This window comes from Squalius cephalus (assembly GCF_949319135.1).
Source record: "Squalius cephalus genome assembly, chromosome: 9".
Classification (NCBI taxonomy): Eukaryota; Metazoa; Chordata; class Actinopteri; order Cypriniformes; family Leuciscidae; genus Squalius; species Squalius cephalus.
The window spans coordinates 19,081,444-19,103,466 of record NC_137130.1 but is presented as its reverse complement, the minus strand read 5'-3'; the positions used below and the strand labels follow the sequence as shown (position 1 = coordinate 19,103,466).

General features: G+C 38.0%; 1 protein-coding gene across 4 annotated transcripts in view; it reads right to left on the bottom strand.

The window, feature by feature from the left end:
- tmeff2a (transmembrane protein with EGF-like and two follistatin-like domains 2a) overlaps positions 1 to 20,910 on the bottom strand; it is a 67,453-nt gene extending 46,543 nt beyond the window's left edge. For all 4 annotated transcript variants that reach the window (XM_079881602.1, XM_079881603.1, XM_079881604.1 and 1 more), the window contains exons 1-2: positions 20,228 to 20,910; positions 10,750 to 10,859 (exon numbers count right to left, since the gene is read on the bottom strand). In XM_079881602.1, coding sequence (XP_079737728.1) covers positions 10,750 to 10,859; positions 20,228 to 20,411 — 294 coding nt within the window. In that variant the 5' untranslated portion in view covers positions 20,412 to 20,910. The remainder of the gene's footprint in view (positions 1 to 10,749; positions 10,860 to 20,227) is intronic.
- Positions 20,911 to 22,023: the final 1,113 nt, after the last annotated feature.

Below are 22,023 nucleotides of genomic sequence, written 5' to 3'. Positions count from 1 at the left end.
TTTGTCCTGCAGGGGCTGCTGTGGGGCTGTGCTCTGGCTAGAAGAGGTCTTGTTTTGCTCCAATTTCCCTCATTATCTTTTACTTATTTTGAAGCCTGTGTTTCTTGACAACATCGAAAAAGTCCCTACAAACATCACTCAGAGACACCTGTGCTACCCTGTTTTAACATTTCATTTACACTATACCTAGAATTGATGTCACACTAAATCACAGGCAGGAAGCCAACAGAAAAGTGTTGCAGCATTATTAGAGTGAGTATTAGAGCTAGCAAGTGGCAGCCCATTATTTCCTTGTTTTTCACCCATCCATCAGTTTTTTTCCCCAATCCAGGCATTCATTCCCGCATCAGTCAGTCCATCTATTAGTTGATCTATTCATCAATTCAGTGGCACAAATCAGCTGTTCTCTTTCTGACAAGTCAATCCATCTATGCTAGGCACCGCTTGTACTGCCTGAGCTTACACAAAGAAACTTCTCAAGCAGTAGGGCTAGACTGAACCAAGACAGGCAATTAAAGTCAGACACAGTGAGCAGCAGAAGCGATCGGAGCGGTGATAAGACTGACTGCATACTGCGTCTACAGTTCTGTACGAGGAAGCGCTAACAGCAGTGAAAACTACCGTACAGTGGCTGACATGTTAAGACAACACACTCCCATAAGAAAACGGCAGTCTAGCGACTTGTATCCTGCACCACCAAAATGTCACTCTTGTGCTGTATACAAAAGTCATTCTGGTCCCACATTCAGATGGTTTTGGAGGACTCCATAGTTTACCCAGGTTTATTTAGGGTAAGAATGAAGATTGTCATCACTAAATCACTCTCATGGTGTTTGGAACCCAAACATTTTTTGTTGCTGCAAAATGTCTTTTGCTACAGAGCAAATTTAATATCAATATTGCAGCTTTTTTTTGTGTGGCTATTTTCATGTTCTCAATGGTTACTTCTTGTCCCAACAACAGGATAAAAGCATCATAGAAATATTATTAAAAAAGTGAATTCAAGTTGTACGCTGCCAAGGTGAAAAAATAACATCAACACGATAATATTCAAAGATCTGAATCTTCTAAACTGAGATGATGAGAATGAGACTTTTTGGGATGTCCAGGATTGTGAGACTATCTTGGTTAAGATGGGGAGTTAGCAAACAGGTGAAAAGGCAGTTGGTTTGTACCCGCACAAATACTGAAGTGAGGTTGTCATACAGTATGTGTTTACTGTACAACACTGTGAGGGAATGAAACTCTGAATGTAAGGATATCCACCAGGAAGTGTGAAATTTGAGTGTCATATTTAAAACAGTTTCTTGAGTGCAGATGCAAAACTCCCATATGGTCCAACAGACTGAGAAGTGCTAAAGGAGTCTTGATCTGATACGGAGTAAGAAAAGCAAATGTGTGTACTTGTCTACTTTCCAGTGGGAACACAACAGCTTGAGATGAAACAGGCATAGCGAGTTAATTATGCATTGTGGAACATGATATAACCCATTTGATTCATTAAGCATTATGTAGCATTTCTTTTCACCCTTGGGCACATTATGAGGGCTGAAACAGCACGACTCAAGAAACATGAGAGGCCAGAACGATGCTCAAAGTGCACCATGAGTGAGCGGCTGTGACAGCAAACAGACATCGCGTGCACACGCGCGCACAGCTCAATCTGACATGTACAGAGACAGTCACAGACAAGAAGTCTGCCCGGTCTGTTTTTTTCTCTTCCATTAAGATAACGTAACATCAGTAACATCAGCTGATCCTTATCAGGAGAACAAATCTGTCAAAGATGGAGTCGAAGCCCTGAGGAACGGAGAAACAAGTCAGGGCATCGTCTGTTTGAATTCCAGTGACATCCATGGTACTACTCCAACCACCGTTTCCTTGGAAAACACAAGGCTGTCCGAACCTTGAAATCTGAAAATCTCAGATGTCACGAGTGGCACTTGCACTAAGAAGACTTAATGTTCCAGGCACTGGAACACCTGTGGTTCGTGACAAAAGACAGAGATAGCGTCTTCGAGTGGCCCTGTCAGCTGGGTCTGTGGAGTGATGGATGTCTGGCACAGCGTTTGTGACAGAGTAAAAGCTCCAGGGAATGTCGACGGAAAACTGGGCCTTTCTGTCAGGTCATTAGTCCCATACCAAAGGGATGAGTTGACCTTAAACCAGTGAAGGAATGTGAACGGGAGAGTCTCGCACAAGGACGCGAGGGTGAACGTTCACTCACATGCGTTTTGTTCTCTCATCATTCCAAAAATGTTGCTCGTATCAGTTGAGGGACTTTGCCTTGTGAGAAAAGGTTTGAGATAGCTATCTGAAATTATGAATTCAAAAGAAAATTACAGTTCAAGTTAAGCTCAGGCAACAGCACTTTTGGCATTATGTTGGTTACCACAAAAATAATTTTGACCTGTTTCTCCATAATGAAAAAAAAAAGAATCAACATGAAAAAATATTTGAAATTGATTAAAAAAATTAATCTGAAAAATAATTCTGATTCATACTTTAGAAAGCATCTTATTGATTCTGCAATCCTATTATAGTATTTTTCACAAATAAAGAATTTATTAAAAACACACACAAAAAAAAGTTTGTAACCAACAGTGCAGTCTGGTAAGTCACTTTTTCTCAAATAAAGAGCAGGTAATGCTAATTTGATAATTACACGTTTTTAGGCACTAGGTAGGCTACAAATGTATTCGCTTTTAAATACTTTAGATATTCAAACATGTTAATGTTAAATGTGTATTTGTTAAATGCCAATGGTATAAGAGAAAGTATTAGCATTTGCATTTCTGCTACTAATAATGGAAAGGCAAAGTTTTCATTAACTGAATTTGAAAACTCACACTTTGTTTCATTGCACGAACTTTATTGTGAATAATGGGTGGTAGATGCACTACAAATAATGTTCAGTGAAGCTTTGTTAATGGATCATTTGAAAACAGCAAAGACTAAAGGATCTTGGCTCATCAAAGATTGATAAAAAACGAGAAATCGATATCGTCAACCTGGCCCTATAGTTTACCTGTAGCTTATCCACATTGTGTGCACGAAATAGACAGTGACCATTTTAAAGTGCTAATTAAAAATAGCTGTTTCGTACAAAAACTTTCAGCTCTCCAAAACTGAAAATGTTATCAGCAGATGTTTATAATTAGAAAATGTCAAATAATACACAAGTTTAACAGAAAATTTATGTAAATGCTTTCAGAACAATTTTAAGATTCACAGTTTTGCTTTTAAATCCTCTGAACAAATGGGCCCCATAGTTAAGTGCTTCACCATAACCTTTACATTTTTAAAGACAAAAGACCAAAAATTTTTTTTGTGGCCATCAACATTACTCCACAAATGCTGTCAACTGAGTTTAACTTGTACTGAACCTGGAATATTCATTTAACTCCAGTTTCATCTGGGGAAAGTAAGAGATTAACTATGTCTAAGTGCGTTTGGATTCGACGCTTGCTTTCTTAAAGAAGCACATTATCTGTGACAGCTCTCAGGGACGGTGGCCAACAGGGTCATGGTAGGGAAAAAATAGAAGCAGATCAGCCACGATATCCCGGAGAGGCACAAACAAGAAAAAAAAAAAAAAGAATCTGGTGCATGTCTCACCAGATGATGTATTTTTTGCGCCCCCTCACACAGAGACATGCCTGCCATTGTGTGACTGAGTGACATTCCTCATTCCCAGGATGCCCATGTGCGTGCTGTTTGCCTCTGATGAGGGTGGGGGGAGGCTATGGGGAGGGCAGAAAGGCTCATGCCTCACTCCGTAACCGCTTGGCAGTCTGCTCTTGATTAGAGCAACGCTCTTCCCAGCGAGGAGCTCCCGGGCCCTGTCAGGGGAGACGGCTCTTCGGTAATAGCGTCTGACAGGCTGAGGGGAGCCACGCGGGGACTGATACAGATGCTGCTATCCTGAGTGGCACCAGGCTCAAGCGAATATCACCTACCTCTGTAGAATCCCCACACCCCCGACTCTCCAGCTGCCAAACCACCAACCAATCTCATGTCTGGCACATGCCAGCCGAGGGACTCGGTGTACATGGATGTATGACACATCCCGCATCTAACATAGTCCAAATGCTGCCGGTATGACTGCGTTTTCCAATCCCACCAGACTGACTTAAACAGGAAACTGGACCTAATTCCACCCTGAAATAACTTCCATCCGGATTTTAATTGCTTCATTTTTGATATATTGGTGAAAGTTATCTCCTGTGGCAGCTCATGGAGAGAAGCTATTAGGGGTGAAAGACATGAAAAAAGGAGCACAAGAAAAAAAAGATTAGGCTTAAAAAAAGAAAAATAGGCTGAATGAAAAAATACTCATGTATGGATTGCCATGAAATGCTCGTCACCCAAAATGATTCAAATGCATTTCTGCAAGTCATTTAAAGCAGAAGAGTGTGATTTCTACACCACTAGTGGCACCAAACGCAATTGCCAAACCAATGATTTTTAAACAGGTTTCAAACACTACCTCCATCTTCCACGGGTTAGAAATTACACACTTTACTTTTAAACACATTTCTAAAATGCAAATTTCTGACTCTGAGTTCTGACTGGAGGAACCACAATAAAATATAAAATGGCCAATAAATCCACACACCTGTGACTGCACATAACCTGAATTCTACATTAGTCATACAATAATGATTTTACTGTTATTGTATGCATTATAAAAGGAATAGCCTATTGTACATTATAAAAGGAATGTTGTTTGATTAACTTTTATAGACCTTAGTTTTAAATCAAAGACCATTCTGAAAAACAATATATATATATATATATATATATATATATATATATATATATATATATATATATATATATATATATTTTAATTGTTTGTTCTTTGGTGGAGACTCTGCAACAATGGAAATAATAATAATGGGAAAAAAACGGTCCCTATTATTTTGTAAAATCATGTCATAATACAATTTGCTCATTAGAAAAATACTAAAAATGTTTAAAAACACTAAAACAATTGTTATACTAAACATTAAAGTAGCAGACTGTACACTGATAATCTATTCGATTTACTCCAGTAATACAAAATGGATGAAAAATCAAGAAACAAGAAGCAAACATGTGTGCGTTCCAGATGGTGTACCACAGATGCCAGATTTAAAAGAAATATGAAGTCACCAAGAAAAATCTTTTTATTACTTTATTCAAAGTCATCCCTTCATCATTAACCCTTTTATTGTCATCTAATGTACACTGTGTGCTTGCAAAGTAAGGAAAATGGGGTAATTATTGTCTTAGGTGCTCATGCTGAAAAACACCATTTTACCTGTAGTGAAATCACATAACACAAAACGTCTCATGGCCTATTTCTCCACACAAACATGAGAAGACACTGGAATTTGCAGTTACAGGCACTCCAAGCACATTTTGGTATTGCACCTGTACAATATGATTCATGGTCATAGTCTTGTAGGACTGTCTAATGGCACCAGGGAATAAAGCCCCACTTTTAATCTGTCTCCAGCTACGGTGAAACCATCTGACTGAAGAATAAAAGGATCACAAATGCATGGTAATATATGCAAAGAGGTCTGGCTGAAAATGGCTCTTATGATGGGCAGCAGAAGGCCCGGAGGGAAGTCGTCCACCTTCTGCCACTGTCTGCGCGCCTTGCGAGTTCATTCCCAGAGTTCACGCTAAAGGAGAACTGAAGGAGACGCAGTTTTTCATGGGTAAGTTCACTTGAGCGCAGCACCGTGGCTAGAACCCAAACTAGAAGCTGTTTGCTACGTCAACCGGTTCACATCCATCTGAAAATGGCAACACCTCAGTTATCCAATGATGGCCGGAGGGATAGTGTATCAACCAGAAACGGTGCTTGAGAGATGAGCCAAGCAGAGAGAAGATGGCTATGATAACTGATCAGTCCAGTTAAACTGAATCAAGACCGCACATCATCAAAAGGCAAGGGACAATTCCATAAACTAGCTTGCAAACAAGCCAAAAAACAAAAAGCCCAGGCAGTCTGTGAGCTAAGCAATAACCCCCCATTAATGAATCACAAAAAGCCCAGGCAGTCTGTGAGCTAAGCAATAACCCCCCATTAATGAATCACATGAGTAGGCAATGAAAGTGCACATGAATGACTGAGCATCAGAGCTTTGGATCAGAGGTGTCATAACACAGCGAGTCATCAGCACGGGCATGACTGAACATGCAGAATCACAACACGATCCGTTATGACATGATGGTACATGTCCAGATGAGGACAATCAAAGATTTGCTAGAAAGAGGGAAAAATCTGACAGGGAAAAAAGCAGTTCTTTTTCTGCTGGCTTTTTGAAATTGGATTTCACTTAAATGTTGTCTGTACAGAACTATGGCACAGTTTCAAAATATTAAAAAAGAGAACATTTGGTCTTCATTTATTCACCCCAATGTTGTTATGTCAGTTGAAACATTCAAAAAATATTTGAAACATTGTTCAAAATATCTTCACAGAAGAAAAGTCATACAGGCTTGGAACAACATTTCATTGTTGCAACAACAATTTTCTGTTTTGTTAATCTTTAATTATCTAGGATTTGCCAAAAAGAATATAAGAGACCAAGAGCTCAAAGTTTGGCTGGTTAGCATGACTCTGTAAGCTCATTCTGGTAGAAAAAGTAATTATGCCATTCTGGCAGCAAATTTCAATGTTATTATAGAATATATTTCTATATAGTTTTTATAGAACTTGTAGAAGACCCTAAACTTAAGGAGTCAAAACACTTGAAAACATCCTGAACAAAGCCTAAAATCACTGTTCCAGAACTCCTGCTTCGGTTTTCAGAGACATGCATCTTTAGTAGTCATTTTAATAGTCACGTTGCTTTGCCACATCAAACTTGTTTCGGAAAACTATTTATGAGATTCATGCTGTGCCCCTGGGTTTCAAAGTTAACTTATTCATGGTCCAAAGACATACTATAAATTGCATTACATAAACTGTACTGCTTTACTGCATATTTTCCAGCAGGTAAAATCACATAAAACCGGCTAAATTGAAATTGGGGTTAACTAACCTCTCACAATGCAATAAGGTGCTAAAGAAAGTTTTTGCAAGTATTACAACAAGTACATACGTAAATGAACTGACTTTAATTTCTGCATTGCTCTCAGTTTCTCTTTTCAGTCAGCCGCAGGGATACTTCGGTGCATTTGATTCATTTTCTTGGCTAGATTCAATTTTACTTTTCACACTTCTTTTTTTAAACTTCAACATGCTTATTCAAAAATGTATGGATCATAATAAAAACAGAAAACATAAAATAAACAAATAAAAAAAATATCACAGTTTCCACACAAAATATTAAGCTGTTAAAACTGTTTCATCACTTATATAATGAAATGTTTCTTGAGCAGCAAATCAGCATATTTCTTAAGGATCATGTGACACTGAAGACTGGAGTCTTAAATACATATTAAAATACAATAAACATTTTTTTTTAAAATTGTAATACTATTTCACAATATTATTATTCTATCTTTGATCAAATCAATTCAGCCTTGCTGAGCACTGTTGTATTTCTCATTTCGAAGTTGCTTTAGATAAAAGCATCTGCTAGATGAATAAATGCAAAATAAATGTAAATGTAAAGAGACTTCTTTCAAAAACATTTAAAGAAACATTTGAAAGATAGTGTATATACTACTCCTATATAGATAAATAAAAAATAAAAACTTTCCAGCACATGCATGCAAGACAAGACCAAAGTGAAGTGACAGCATTTCATCCCATAAAAAAAAGAAAAAAAAAAGAAAATCACTAAATCCAACCCAATTATGAGCACCATGTAATAGTTATTGCTTCACTTTGGCCACATTGGTTAGTGAATTATAATTCAGCTGGGCAGAATGATTTAGAATTATTAGTGTAAAAGTGGTCCATCTCCCTTAAAGAATGGGGGGGGTTTCTCTTTTCTCAGTGGTACGGTTCATAAAGACACACTTGAAAGTAAAATTCAACCAAACATTCAGACATAATGAATACTTAAAAAACCATTAAAGAGCCAATCTTAAATAAACATCACAGTATGAGTGATGTGCTAGGCGCCTCTGAGAGCTGGTGTGAGGTGAATAAACATCACTCAATGGACATCAGGGGCTGAATGACCTCTATTCATCGGCAGATCAAACCTTCTTCCTCTCTTCAGCAACACTACCTCCCTGACTGTAGACTTCCCTTGGGCTTCATACCCATCACAAGCCACTCGACGATCCTTCTTTGATGAATTATTTCACTTAATGGAATAAAGACATGGACCATTATTAGGTTTAGGCTAGCTGACGTCAGAGCTTCACTTGCACACATGTGGCACACAGTCCAGGATGCCTAAATCAAGCTTATCCTTTTCTCGCCGATGGCATTAGTCCCTCACTTGAAAACAAATTAAAACAATGTGACCCACTGAGGCCAGACACAGAATGGGGTTTGTCCTAAAAACAGAATACCATCATGAGTCTGAGAAGTCTGAGGCCTATTTGGACCAAAAAAGAAGAGGAGGGGTTGGACAAACAGGTAATGCCATTTATCTCTCCAAAGAAACTAATGTTCCTTCGCGAAATGGGATAAAAATAACAGACTCATTGAGTGCCTATGTGCTCAGTGCCTTGGAGGGACTCTAATGCATTTTCATTTAGACCAAACTCAGATGTTATTAGCAACGACTCTCTCTGTCTTCATTTCACTGTGATCTCACAGCCAAAGCAGATAAAGTGGGCCACTTTCTAGTAGTCCCCTAGGTTGGACAGAAAACAGCGAAAGGCAGATATACTGAAGGATAGTTGAAATCGCAGTTATCATGGCATCATGGCATGGCAATCTAAATTGTGTTTAAAAAAAAAATTTTCCTAAGGTTTTTTTTTTTTTTTTTTTAAACAACTGTTGTAAAAAGACAAGCTCTGGGAAGATTCAAACATGAATTTTAATTAAAGAAATCTGGCCATTGAACAACCCTGGCACTTGACATACACATCATCAAAGAAGAAATGTTTTTGAGAGGGGGGGCGTACGTAAATGTGTATGATTAAAGATTACAGTGGCACGTATTTAAAAACAAATTATGTTCACAGATAAACCATTCATTATAAACACTGCAACATTCCATAAAAAATAGAAGAGTCAATTTTGAGTTCATGATGACATTAAGAATGCTTTAAGTTAAGCCGGGGACACACTTAACGACTGTAAGGTTGATTATGAATGTAATTTGATACTTACAACTGATCATGCCCAAACGCGCAGAGTCACTTGAAAACAGTTGCATTAAAACAGTGTTTGAAACAGTCTGTAAGTGAGATCAGTTCAGTCTTAAAATGTTTCAGCTAGTCGTTAAGTGTGTCCCCGGCATTAGGGCTGGGTGGTATGACCAAAATTCTGTTTCACGGTATAACTCATTTTATTTCACCATAATGATATATTTCACGATATAGTTATTTATATACTCTGGAAAAACGACAAAAAGGGCTTTATATAATAAATAAACCCAATTACTTTAGTATAGTATCAATATAGTTTTGGTAAACTATATTGATAGCTAAATATAGTAAATTAAAAACACTCAACTTTTAGATGAACTGCCCCCAACTGATTGTTATTAAATACAACTCGTAGCTGTAGGCTAATTAAACTTTAAATAAAGTGCTGCTGAATTATTTTTTAATCTCATGTTATTGTTTTACTTCATCAATCAAGATTGAACTATTCTACTCATAATAAATTACTTTTACTTCCTTTTAATTTTGTAGGATATTACTAATACTAGTTATATGGCTTAAATGTGTTCCCCGGTACAGTTTTGCCATGTCTGCTTATTATACTGCGTTTTTAAGGGGCTTGTTTTAACATTTTTCTGATAACTGGCAACCCCTTCACCTGGAGCTTTAATCAAGTAGGAGAGCAGCAGTATGCAAACTGAACAGCTGCTACAGTGAACTAAGTAGTTTAAATTATACACACCTTGTAACCACGTCATTATTTTACTGAAACCCGGTGAAGACCGACATACCGCCACTCAGACTTTAAAATTCGCCTCTCAGTTGTGACCTTTCAACGTGAGTACGTAATGTGTGGCGCATCGCAGAGCTAGTGCAAGACAAGCATTTGTGGTTAAAAGTATATATGTATTATATATATATATATATTTATTATTATTATTATTATTATTATTACTAGTTTTTTTTTTTTTTACCGTTTCACTAGATAAGATCCTTATTCTTCAGCTGGAATCGTGTAGAGCCCTTTAAAGCTGCATTGAAACTGCAATTTGGACCTTCATACTGTTGGACCCCATTGAAGTCCACTATATGGAGAAAAATCCTGGAATGTTTTCCTCAAATACCTTAATTTCTTTTCGACTGAAGAAAGAAATCTTGGATGACGTGGGGTGAGTGAATTATCAGGAAATTTTAATTCTGAAGTGAACCAATCCTTTTATAGTTTTAAGTGTTTCGTTTCTACTTAAAGTGATATGTTGTTGCCATGAATTCTTGCAAAAGTTTATCAAGAAAAAGAAAACTAATTTTATTTATAAAGTATCACATATTGTTACAATATTTTGCTGAAAAGAAAACTCAATACAAAATAGATTTTAAATATATAATCCAAAATATTGTAACAAAATGTGATACTGACGCAGTGATAAAAGAAATCTGTCATACAACCTCTGACCCTTCACAACACACTAAACCTGGATTAGTGATGCTGGTTCCTAGTGAAAGTGGTCTTACCTTGAAGTTGCATATACATGTTATTATGTCCCCGATTCTGAGACACTCGCCATCAAACTTGCAAGTGTTGGTGTCACAAAGGAAGAGATCTGTGTCCCGGTCATCATCCCCTGCAACAACCCAAAGAGACAGAAAACATCATGAGTTTCTGCATAAACACAGCTGTGTCAAAACACTTTTTGTACAGACACTTCTGATAAAAATAATTCAGCAGAACTATCGGAGAGAACACATCATCCCAGCAGGATGGCTGGCAGGACTTCTGAAGGGTTCATCAAGTTGCGATGAGCAACTCCATTTGCCAAGACCATATTTTGCTCTTGAGACATTTTCTTATCGGGAATGAAACAAGTGTTCATGGAGGAATAATGATTCAGCACACGGTGAACTTCTTGGAATAGGCGCATGAGAACCTTATTCAGCTTTTATAATAAGCTGAGTACAGGCTCTGTGAAATATTCTCAATTTGCTGAGGAGCTGGACAGACTCCGAAAAATAGCACTTCATCAAAAATCAAGAGCTCGCAGACAGTTTAAGTCCACAAGGATTCCTTAAGATGATTACAATTAAGATGAGTTGTTTCTAAAAACAGACCACCGCTGAGTCAAAACCTAATTTTACTATTCAGCATACAGAAGCTGACTGCTGTTCATTTAACAATAAGCTCCCAAAATAATGACTTTACCCGTTTACCCGCACTACATCATTCAGACCCTATCTGATACCTTTTATAATTATGTAAGGAATAAGCATCTTTATCATTTGCTTAATATCATAAAAATGACACAAACATTACGCAAAGAATAATATCTCATGAAACATTCCATATTACCCGCATATATTCCGACTCAAAGAGCCATACATCATCATAATAAACTACACGACACAAAACAGTGGGTCTGCTCGTGTGCCCTGGGATTTTTGCTGTCAAAGCAAATAAGCTTCTTGCAAGTGCTACACAGTATTTTTACCCCGTGTTATCCGGTGAGCCCTGGAAGCTAGAACGAACCAGAACATTGCTCATTGTAACGACAACACCAGAGGGCGTGCAGCTACTTTAGGCCCCTGCTAAAGGGCCACATACAGTGCAGAAAAATGTCTTACGTAACCTAGTGCACTTATTTGCATTTCAGCTAAAGAAATTATCAATGGACCTCAAATGCTACTGGGAGGAAAAAAAGAACAGTCGTCAGTTGCAATTTTCACATTATGTGCCTCAGTTCTGGAGACCTTGAGAAATGATTTTGGCTCTTGGTATGTGCATTAATCTCTCATGTAAAATTAGAGAAGCTGTTCATACGAATGTTTTGCAACAGGAATGTTTCATTTAAATTCATCTTGTTCCCAATCTGTTCTTAAGGAGCTGTGATAAACTGACATTCAATCAATTCAGCTTACTGAAGCAACAAATACAAGTCAGAGTATTTGCCAAAGCTAATTAGTCAAAACCATCATCAATCCCTCAGCTTACTGATAAAATAAGAATCCATGCCTTAATTTGAGTCTAATACTTTTTACACAAAATCTTTTCCTCGCATTCAGGGGGATCACAGACCATTTTAAGGCAGAATCAGTAGAAGTCTTGGCTCTCTTGGTGCTTTAAAAGGATGGTTTACCACTCCAAATTAAAGTGGTCATTTACCATTCCAAACCAGTATGACTTTCTTCAAAACAAAAAAAGTTTTATATATATATATATACAGTGGTGGTCAGAATTAATGGCACCCCTGGTAAATATGATAAAAAATGTCTGTAAAAAAATAAATCTGCATTGTTTATCCTTTTGATCTTTCATTCAAATAAATCGCAAAAATCTAACCTTTCATTGAAGTAAAAGAATTGAAAGTGGGGAGGAAATCACATTATGAAATAAATGTTTTTCTCCAAAACATGTTGGCCACAATTATTGGCACCCCTAGAATTTTTTACGAGTAAAATATCTCTGAAGTATATTCCCATTAATATTTACCTTTATTTAGCACCAGGGTAACTAGGAACATGAAATTGTCTAGCTATGTCTTCTTGTTTCACAGGAGTTTAAATATGACAAATACACAAAGGCCAAATTTCTTTAATCATCCATCACAATGAGTAAAACCAAAGAATATAGTTCTGATGTGCATCAAAAGATTGTTGAGCTTCACAAAATAGAAAGGGGCTGTAAGAGAAGAGCTAAAGAATTGAAAATCCCCATTTTGACCATCAGGGCAATAATTAAGAAGTTATAATCAACTAAAGATGTTACGAATCTGCCAGGAAGAGGACGTGTGTCTATGTTGTCTTAATGCATGGCGAGGAGGAAAGTTTGAGTGGCCAAAGACTCTCCAAGGATCACAGATGGAGAATTGCAGAGATTACTTGAGTCTTGGGGGTCAGAAAGCCTAACATTTTTTATCAAACAACCCTTACACAACCACATGTTGTTTGGGAGGGTTTCAAGAAAAATCCTCCTCGCTCCTCCAAAAACAAACTCCAGCATATTCAGTTGTCAGACATGACTGGAACTTCAAAAGGGACCGGATTATGTGGTCAGATGAAACAAAAAAAAGGGCTTTTTGGCAGCAAACCCACCAGATGTGTTTGGTGCAAACAGTGATAAAAAGTACCCCATGCCTACGGTTAAAAATACTGCTGGATCTTATATGTTGTGGGCATATTTTTTTTGCTGGAGGTCCTGGACATCTTGTTCAGATACATGGCATTATGGATTTTAGCAAATACCAACAGATAAAAAATCAAAACTTGACGGCCTCTGCTAGAAATCTTATAATGGGCCGTGGTTGGATCTTCCATCAGGACAACGATCCAAAACAAACATCAAAATCAACACAAAAATGGGTAACTGAGCACAAAATGAAGCTTCTGCCATGACCGTCCCAGTCCCCTAAACTGAACCCTATAGAAAATGAGTGGGGTGAACTGAAAAGAAGAAGCGCCTGCATGGATCTGGGAATCTGAAGGATCTGGAGAGAGTGTATGTATGGAGGAATGGTCTCTGATCTCTTGTCAGGTGTTCTCCAAACTCATATAGAAGAAAACTCAGATCTGTTATCTTGGCAAAAGGAGGTTGCAAAAAGTAACCAAAAAGCAACAGGGAGCCAATAATTATGGCCAGCGTGTTTTGGAGAAAAGCATTTATTTTATAACGTGATTTACCCCCCACTTTCAATTCTTTTACTTCACTGAAAGGTTAGGATTTTGCAAATTTTTTGAATGAAAGATCAAAAGGATAAACAATGCAGATTTATTTTTTACAGCCATTTTTTATCATATTTACCAGGGGTGCCATTAATTCTGACCACCACTATATATATATATATATATATATATATATATATATATATATTCTTAGTATAGACTAAAAAAAAAACATAAATATTTTATTTTGTGTTCATGCAACTTTATTATCAAACAATTGTTCTGGAAGCTGCACTTGGCACACAAATCTAATGTGGCACGTACTCTCGTCGGTCTGAGCGAGCATGATGCATCTGCTTGCATTATTGATGCGAGCACTACCTCTGCGAAGTCATACAGATGCAAGGCATTTTGTCACACCTCTATTGCTTGGCTGACCTTCCATAGCTGTGTCATGATACAGCTTGACCTCACGATAGTGCATGTCTGAGACGTGCAGCATTCAACGAGGCAACAGGAGCAGGATGGGGAAATGGTGCAATGGATCGGAGAAGAACAGAGTCACAGGAGATTCTCTCTCACCAGACACAAAATCCCTCCATTCAGTTTAATTAATCTGAAGCAGTGCAGCTACACTGAGAAAGCAAATTCCGTTAAAAAACAACACATGAGGTGCCACCGTTTCAGAAAACGTAAAAAGCACACACAAAAGAGTCAACCACCAACCGCACTTGAGAAGATATATTCCGTCTAACACAAACTGATTATAGTGAGAGCGATTCAACAGTCTGTACTTGTTTACCAACCTTTTTTGTCACATGAACCTTCACAGCCCCACAAGTATATCTGAAGCACCCTTTCTTTGATAAAAGAAAAAGAAACGTGTTCCTTTTACTGGATACATTATACGTTATATCATTTAGCATTATACAAAATGTCTTTTGCACAAAATAATGTCTCAGTGCTTTTTGTCCAGTCAAACATTCATTATTGTATGGAAACAAAAAACAAAAACAAAAAAAAAAAACGGTTGAAACATTCTTCAAAATATCTTCTTTGTGTTTAACAAAAGAAATAAGGCACACTGGTTTGGAAAGACATGAGGGTGAGTAAATGATGACAGAATTTTCATTCTTTCATTTTGGTGAACTATCCCTTTAAAAGAAGCTGCTTATATATGTACCCCCTGGTCTGGACCACCAAAAAGTTCAAAGCCATATAAGGTTGGGATGACAAAGTTAAAACAGAGACTGAAGAAAGTTAGAAGGTCACACTAGAGGAAATGAGTTCTGGAAACAGGCAGTGGCATCCTTGAAATTTTATTACGTTAATTTCTTCATCAAGGACACTGAGAGGCCTTTAAATGCTTAACCAGATTTTAAACTTGACCAAACATCAGTCAGATAATATGATTAACTGTAAATAAGCTTTTGGAAGTCTGTTAAAAATGCTTTTTGAGCAGGGACGAGTTACCATGAGCGGAAAGGAATTTTGTTCTGCTCTCTTTAAAGTCTCTCTGGCAGTACAATCTTTCAGTAGCCTGGTTGTCAACACGAATAGATAAGATCTGTTTTTCTATTCTTTGCGAAGAAAGCACAGTATGTGTGTGGACAACAAGAAACATCCTGCAAATTTCAATAAAAATTCCTCAAAGTCATTCCTTGAAGTCACAGAGCAATGATTAGAGCAGCCAAACAGGAAATTACATCTTTCATCCTAAGATGCTCTACTATCTGACGGCCCACAAAAAACAAGTAAAGCAACTCTTCCTGAATCTAAAATAGACTTTCTGTAAGTTCAAAATCTTATGAAGTTCAAGGTATGTATAGCAAAATGTGCTGTGCAAACAGCCTGCGTGACACACGGCCGTAAATAAGATCAGTTGATGCATCACTTTTCGCAACAATGATTTGCAAAGGCGATATTGTTTTTTTTTTTTTTTGAGCCGTCACAAGCCAGGCAAATAATTTAACCCCCCAACAAACAGCCTTATACTGACATTTAGTACAAAACACAAGTACGTGATATAGACTTAAGGAAGGTTATAGAGTTTATAGTAAGATAAAAATAAGTAATAATAAAGTGGTTAAAACCATCAATAAATATATGTGCCACTATAATGTCACTAAGCAAAAATAATGACTACATTTTCAAATACTTCATTCTGACATTGGTCACAAACACAAATAGTCCTGTCCCAAACTCATGCCATTGGTTGTTTTTTGGGAATTTAAATTGGAATTGGGCTACATTGTCTTTAAGCACTGATCATGTAACGTTTAGCCGATGAACACTGGATACGATAAAAATAGAGTTTACTGGTGACTCACATGAAGAACAGCATTACATCAAACAATAACTGACAAAGGACTTAGAACAGGGAGTATAAACACACAGGCTGAAATGAGGGAACTAACCAGGCACAGGTGGAGGATGAACTAATCAGGGACAAACAAGAACAGGTGCAGACAGGACAGAACATAATAGTGACAGATTAACTATAGACGAAAACATTTTAATATAAAAAAAAACTACACACTTCACATTAAATGATTTAAAATTGTGCACCCAATCTATTTTGTAAATGAATGTTATATAGGCTAATGCATGTTATCTTATTGTGAACAATTCATCCATATATATGTTTCATATTTATGTTAATATATGATATATATATATGATGATATATATTTTTTAAACTCAGAATTTTTTATCAAAATGTCATACCTTGTATGCCGGACTTCTCCAATCATTTAGACTGTTTAGATCTATATTCGACACCCACATCTCAAAATCCAATCAACAACTTATTCATAGAACCAAGTCCCTACCCTATTTTTTATTTAAATATTTTTTGATAATCCGTTACACTGGAATGCGTCACAATATGGAAGAAACGATCTTTCGCTACTTTCATTTTATTGTGGAATCCTATGCATCCTATATAAGGCCAGATTTGCATATTTCCCCAGAAGTTGGGTTTCCCACAAACAAGTCATTTTAAGATTCTGAAGCAAAACATTCCGTAAAGAACTTTATAATCAGTATAACCTTGGTAACTGCTTTTGGATAGGTGTTTGGAGCAGCATAATTTGCCCTATGGCTTGGCCACTTTTGCATAAAAGCTATTTAGTGGCTAATGGATGGCAATATAAAACAAATGGGTTGTGAGTTACAGCTGTAGCTTTATAGTGACAAGGTGAAGGGCAGATTAATGCATTCAGTTTAGAGAATGTACCGAACTTCATAACATACTTATGAATAACACTAGACTATACTAATTCATATTTTCACCTCCAATATTATAGCCAACAACATCCACTTCATCAGTAATGGAGCTCTAACAATCCTAATTAAAAGTGTTGCCAGTACCACCTTCAGCTGCTTGTTTCTTTCATCTGCTGTGAAATAAGAAATGTTGTTTAGCTCAAACACCTGGTATTGCAGGTCTACTCGCTCTCCTCAAGAGTGTTGTAATTTTATCAAAACATACTAGAAGTGTGAGCCAATGTTACGTCTCATGATGTGCAAAATGGGTGAGTATCAGGGGAGATGCAGATTGTTATTTCGGCCTTGCATTGAGGTGAATAATTTAAAGGAGCAAGTTGGTAGAGACACAAATATTCTAAAGGTGAAGTATAAACAACTCCGTGAGTGAGACATCAGACCAGTTGTCTGGCCAGTACAGAGCTGGAATTCAAACCCCAGGACATTGTTTAAAAATGTTTTTAGCTTTTGCTTGAGGTGTAATTCAAATCTCTAAGAGATAATTACTCTACAGATTCTGTTCTGAATCCTCTACTAGTACGCAACACCATTATGTAGAGATGGAGTGCATTTTGAAAAATCTCGACACTTTGTAAGTAATTTGAAAATACTTTGATAATTTGAAAACAAAAACAGACATACAGCAAATGTTCAAAAAAAAAAAAAAAACCGGTTGAAAAAATGAAAATTCTTTCATAATTTACTCACCCTCATTTCATTCTGCATTATGATTTCTTTCTTTTTCTTTGTTTTGTGGAACACAAAAGAATATATTTTGAAAGAACCATGGGGTTCTTCAAAATTGTAGTCCTCAACATTGGACGTTCATTGTATGGATAAAAAACACAGACAATCTTTTTTTTTTTCCACAGAAGAAAGAAAGTCATCCACAGAAGAAAATAAGTCATGTACAGGTTTGGAAAGACATGAGGGGGAGTAAATGATGAGTAAACATTTTTTTTTTTTTAATGAACTAGGCTATCCCTTTAAGAGTTTAACTACCAAAAACTGGCAGTTAATGTTGTTGTGTCTCTTCAAATTAATAAAAGTCCCTTATCTCCTCTCACCTCCTTTGTAGCTGATATGAAAAAGCCCTTGGTGAGCCAGCACTGAAAAAAAAAAAAAAAAGGGTCCTCTAAAGGACAGCTATTGATATCTATGACCAATACAAATAAAAGCTCACTGCCGGGTCGTGGGTTTTGAGTCGGTACATAAAATTAAAGCTTACAGAATTCTAATCATGCACAGGGAAGACATTTCAGTAAAAAGGCCCTTACTTTGCAAGAGTATTCACATCGCTTGTGTCCATTGCCAACCGCCGCAAGTTAGGATTGTTGACTAAACAGCTGGCTTGCATTTGTTTTGCTGGACATTATTGCTGTGTTCAGCACATAATTACTGGTGAGTTAAACTATATTCAGTCAGTTGGAACTTCAGGTTTTATACCACGGAGTCCTCTCTTCAGACCTGATAAATGTAATAATGCCAATTTATATTGGCATTCTGTTGGCTCTGTGCACTATCCTCTTAATTCAGCAATTAATTAAAGTGATATAGTTCACCTAAAAATGAAAATACTATAATTTACTCACCCTCAACTTTTTTGTAAGAAGACACAAAATTTATTTTGAAGAATGTTTTTTTTTTTTTTTTTTTCACTGACTTTCATTTTGTGTTCCACAGAAGAAAGAAATTCTGGTCAAATGTGACTGACAGCTGTTTGAAAAAACAGTCAGTAAAAGCTTTTAGACACTCATGACAATCTGATAAGTTATTAAAAACTATCAATTCAAACAATGGCCACACCTGTTTGAAAATGAATACAATAGACCATTAGGTGCTTGATTCTGGCAATTAGTGTTATATTTCGTAGTCTGCAATGGTTGTATGATTACATTTGTAGTAAGGATTTAGGAAAATGCATCATACAGCCTAGCCCATTATCAACACCTTTTTGTAAATCATGGAAACACTGAAGTGGCCTTCAGGCATGCCTGTGGTAGAGTTTCCCACGTCTCATGCATGCCATTGCCATGAGTTGTATAACCAAAGTGCAGGCAATAGGTAAGGATAGACGTTTTGGAACGACACCTAATTGCCCACGGTGACCTGCTGATTGATAGTCAGGCGCCACAGCGGGAAACTGCGCAGAAATATGCGGTGAGTTCCGCGCGTCTCTTGCGCCTCAGGGCGCGCATGATGATTATTTCACGTGCATCCGCAATCATCTGAACGGCGCTCTGACAGTGAGGGTGAGAGGTCGGCGCAATCCAAATCAAATCCCACTTAATATCCGAGTCTACAACGGAATGATGCACGGAGATTATTATGCTGGCTTGATGGAATTGTTACCAAGAAAAATATGACTTGACTTCTAAATGATTTCTTACACGTATCCCACATTCAAGGCTGAAACCTATTATCACCATCAAAATATCACCACCACTTTCAACAAAAAAGAAATATATAAATAATAATTTTAGGTAATTGCGGATAAATAGCCTAGTTATCTTCCAAGTTAGAAAATAAACAAGCAATATAGTCTCTGAGTCTCAAATTATCCACAGAAACTTGATTCACATGTGAAGACAGAATGACAAGTATTTACCACTTTTTCTGGCTAATTAGCCTATTTACGTGTTTCTTGCTCTTCATGGGTGAAAACTTTGACAGGCTACAAACCATCCGTTTTCTTTTAAACGCACTGAACTTGAAAAACAGGTCAATTAATGTAGGAAATGTGGTGTCAGACACGGTAGGCTAGCGATACATTTTTGTTTTCATGAAAAATCATTATTTACATATCACGTGAGGGTTAAAAAAGACGATTAGGAAATAACTATACGGTAACACACCAAATACGATCCTGACCATCACTAAAACAGGTCTTTTTTTAAAACATCTTTTTTTTACAGCAGCAGTGAAATGCAAAAGCTTGCATCAACACATTAGGATCAATTTAGGTCCATAACTTATGGTACTTGTACGATAAACAGCCGTCTTCCGTTGCCAAGGGAACTTCAAACCGTATTCCCTCCAACCCAAGGAGCAGCGGGCTAAATGAACACCTTACCTGAGCAATTCCATCCAGTTGGAGTCTGACAGTCGCTGAGAGAGGATGGGAAAGCGCCAAGTTGTTGCACAGGGAAAGTGGCGAGAAAAGACAAGACTGCAATCCAAACCCAGTGTCCCACTATCCGGCTCCACTGGTGCGGACTTCGGGGCTCATGTAGGGCCGCCGCCACCGAGACACCCATCTCAGTTCCCCCGACACTGCTCACAGACGCGCCCTGGTCCTAATGTTGTCAACTTTGCCGGTGCGCTTAGAAGCCAAGAGGGGGGCATTTTCCGACGAAAGGAGTGTGCCCCATGAAGCAGTTGTTTCTGGATGACCAGAGCATGGATCCGCCCGAAGCGAGAAGGTGCAGATGCGGAATGAGAGAGGTCTGGGTGCGATGATAGGGGAGGGGATGGTTTCGGGAGGAGAGTGGGTAAGCGAGGTGTTCAGAAAGCAAGGCAAAAATAAAAAAGACGCAAGGGGTGTTTTTGAGAGACACAAATGGGGCAAAAATCATATATCCCATTCGAGTGACATGCCGAAGTTACAACATCCACTGAAGCGCCGGTTAGAGAGACTGTCCTCCGTCCTCAGTCCGTGCGCTCGCGGAGAGCCGTGAGTTTATCAGAGTATCGCGGAGGGCCATTCCTCTGTACCTGTGAACCACAATAACGCACTGAAGGCGAGCGGCAGGTTTCCAGACCGCTCCGCATCACGTGTTCTGAAGGGATCGGGAGGGGCGGGACGGTGCCGCGGCTCTGATTGGTCGATAGGGATGCAGGAGTGTCAGGAGCGAGGCGATGGTCCAGCTCGAGCTTATCGACGGTCAGTGCAGAATAGTGTACCCTGTGGTCTACTTTAACAGAGATTTGGTTTGCAAACGCGTGGGCGAAGGGCCATTCAGGGAAAGTCTTCCCAGTAGCCTTTAATTGAGCACTGCTGCTCGAGCACGGTGGCAGCAGAAATCGATTGGAAACTTGCAGTGTTGTGAAATGATCCCCATGTCCTAAACAAAAGACTAGCCTATATCCTACAGCATAAGATGATAAAACCGAGGGACGAGGAGTTCACGACTCTCGCAGATGTTCACAGCGGTGGAAATAAATAAGCAGAGGCTTTTTTAATGGTCGCGAGCTGAGCAATGGAGCCTTTTTAACGACATTTAATGACGTATCATTTCGTATCAGAAAATCTACTTTCGCGAGGCGTACCGACGATAATAAAACATTACTTTCGACCGCAACCACCACTTGCAAGTTGCATGTTTCCGACTTGCATGAAGTAGGCTAGGCTACAGCTGGTTAGACTGCGTTTTCTCCTGGATACTGACTCAAATGATCAGAGAAAGTCAACGTAAGCTGCGTTTTTGCACGGCAACCGTTGTTAATATAGGACAATACGTGATACCCGACCAAACGCGAACTGGCCGAAATCTTCTTTATCTTGTTTAGGCTATTATTTGCTAACTTAATTTTAATATTATTAAAAAATATACAGAGAGAAGTTAAAGAGAAATATATGTAAATATGTTAGAGAGAGGGCAAAGTCAACGACTTTGAACCCCCAGGGCAGACGGCACTACAGTTGTCCCACAAATATTTGCACACTTAACATGTATTTAAAGTAACAAACCATCAAACCAAGCCTGCCAGCCACTATTTATCAAAAAACACAAAAACAGTACAAGTAGCCTACAGTTTTTAAGCAAATCTAGATTAATCAATATAGGAAATTCTCAGTTGAAATCTGGCATTAGTCTGATGGCCAAAAAGCAAAATTTTGATTCATAATCCTCCACATGCCTTCTGGTA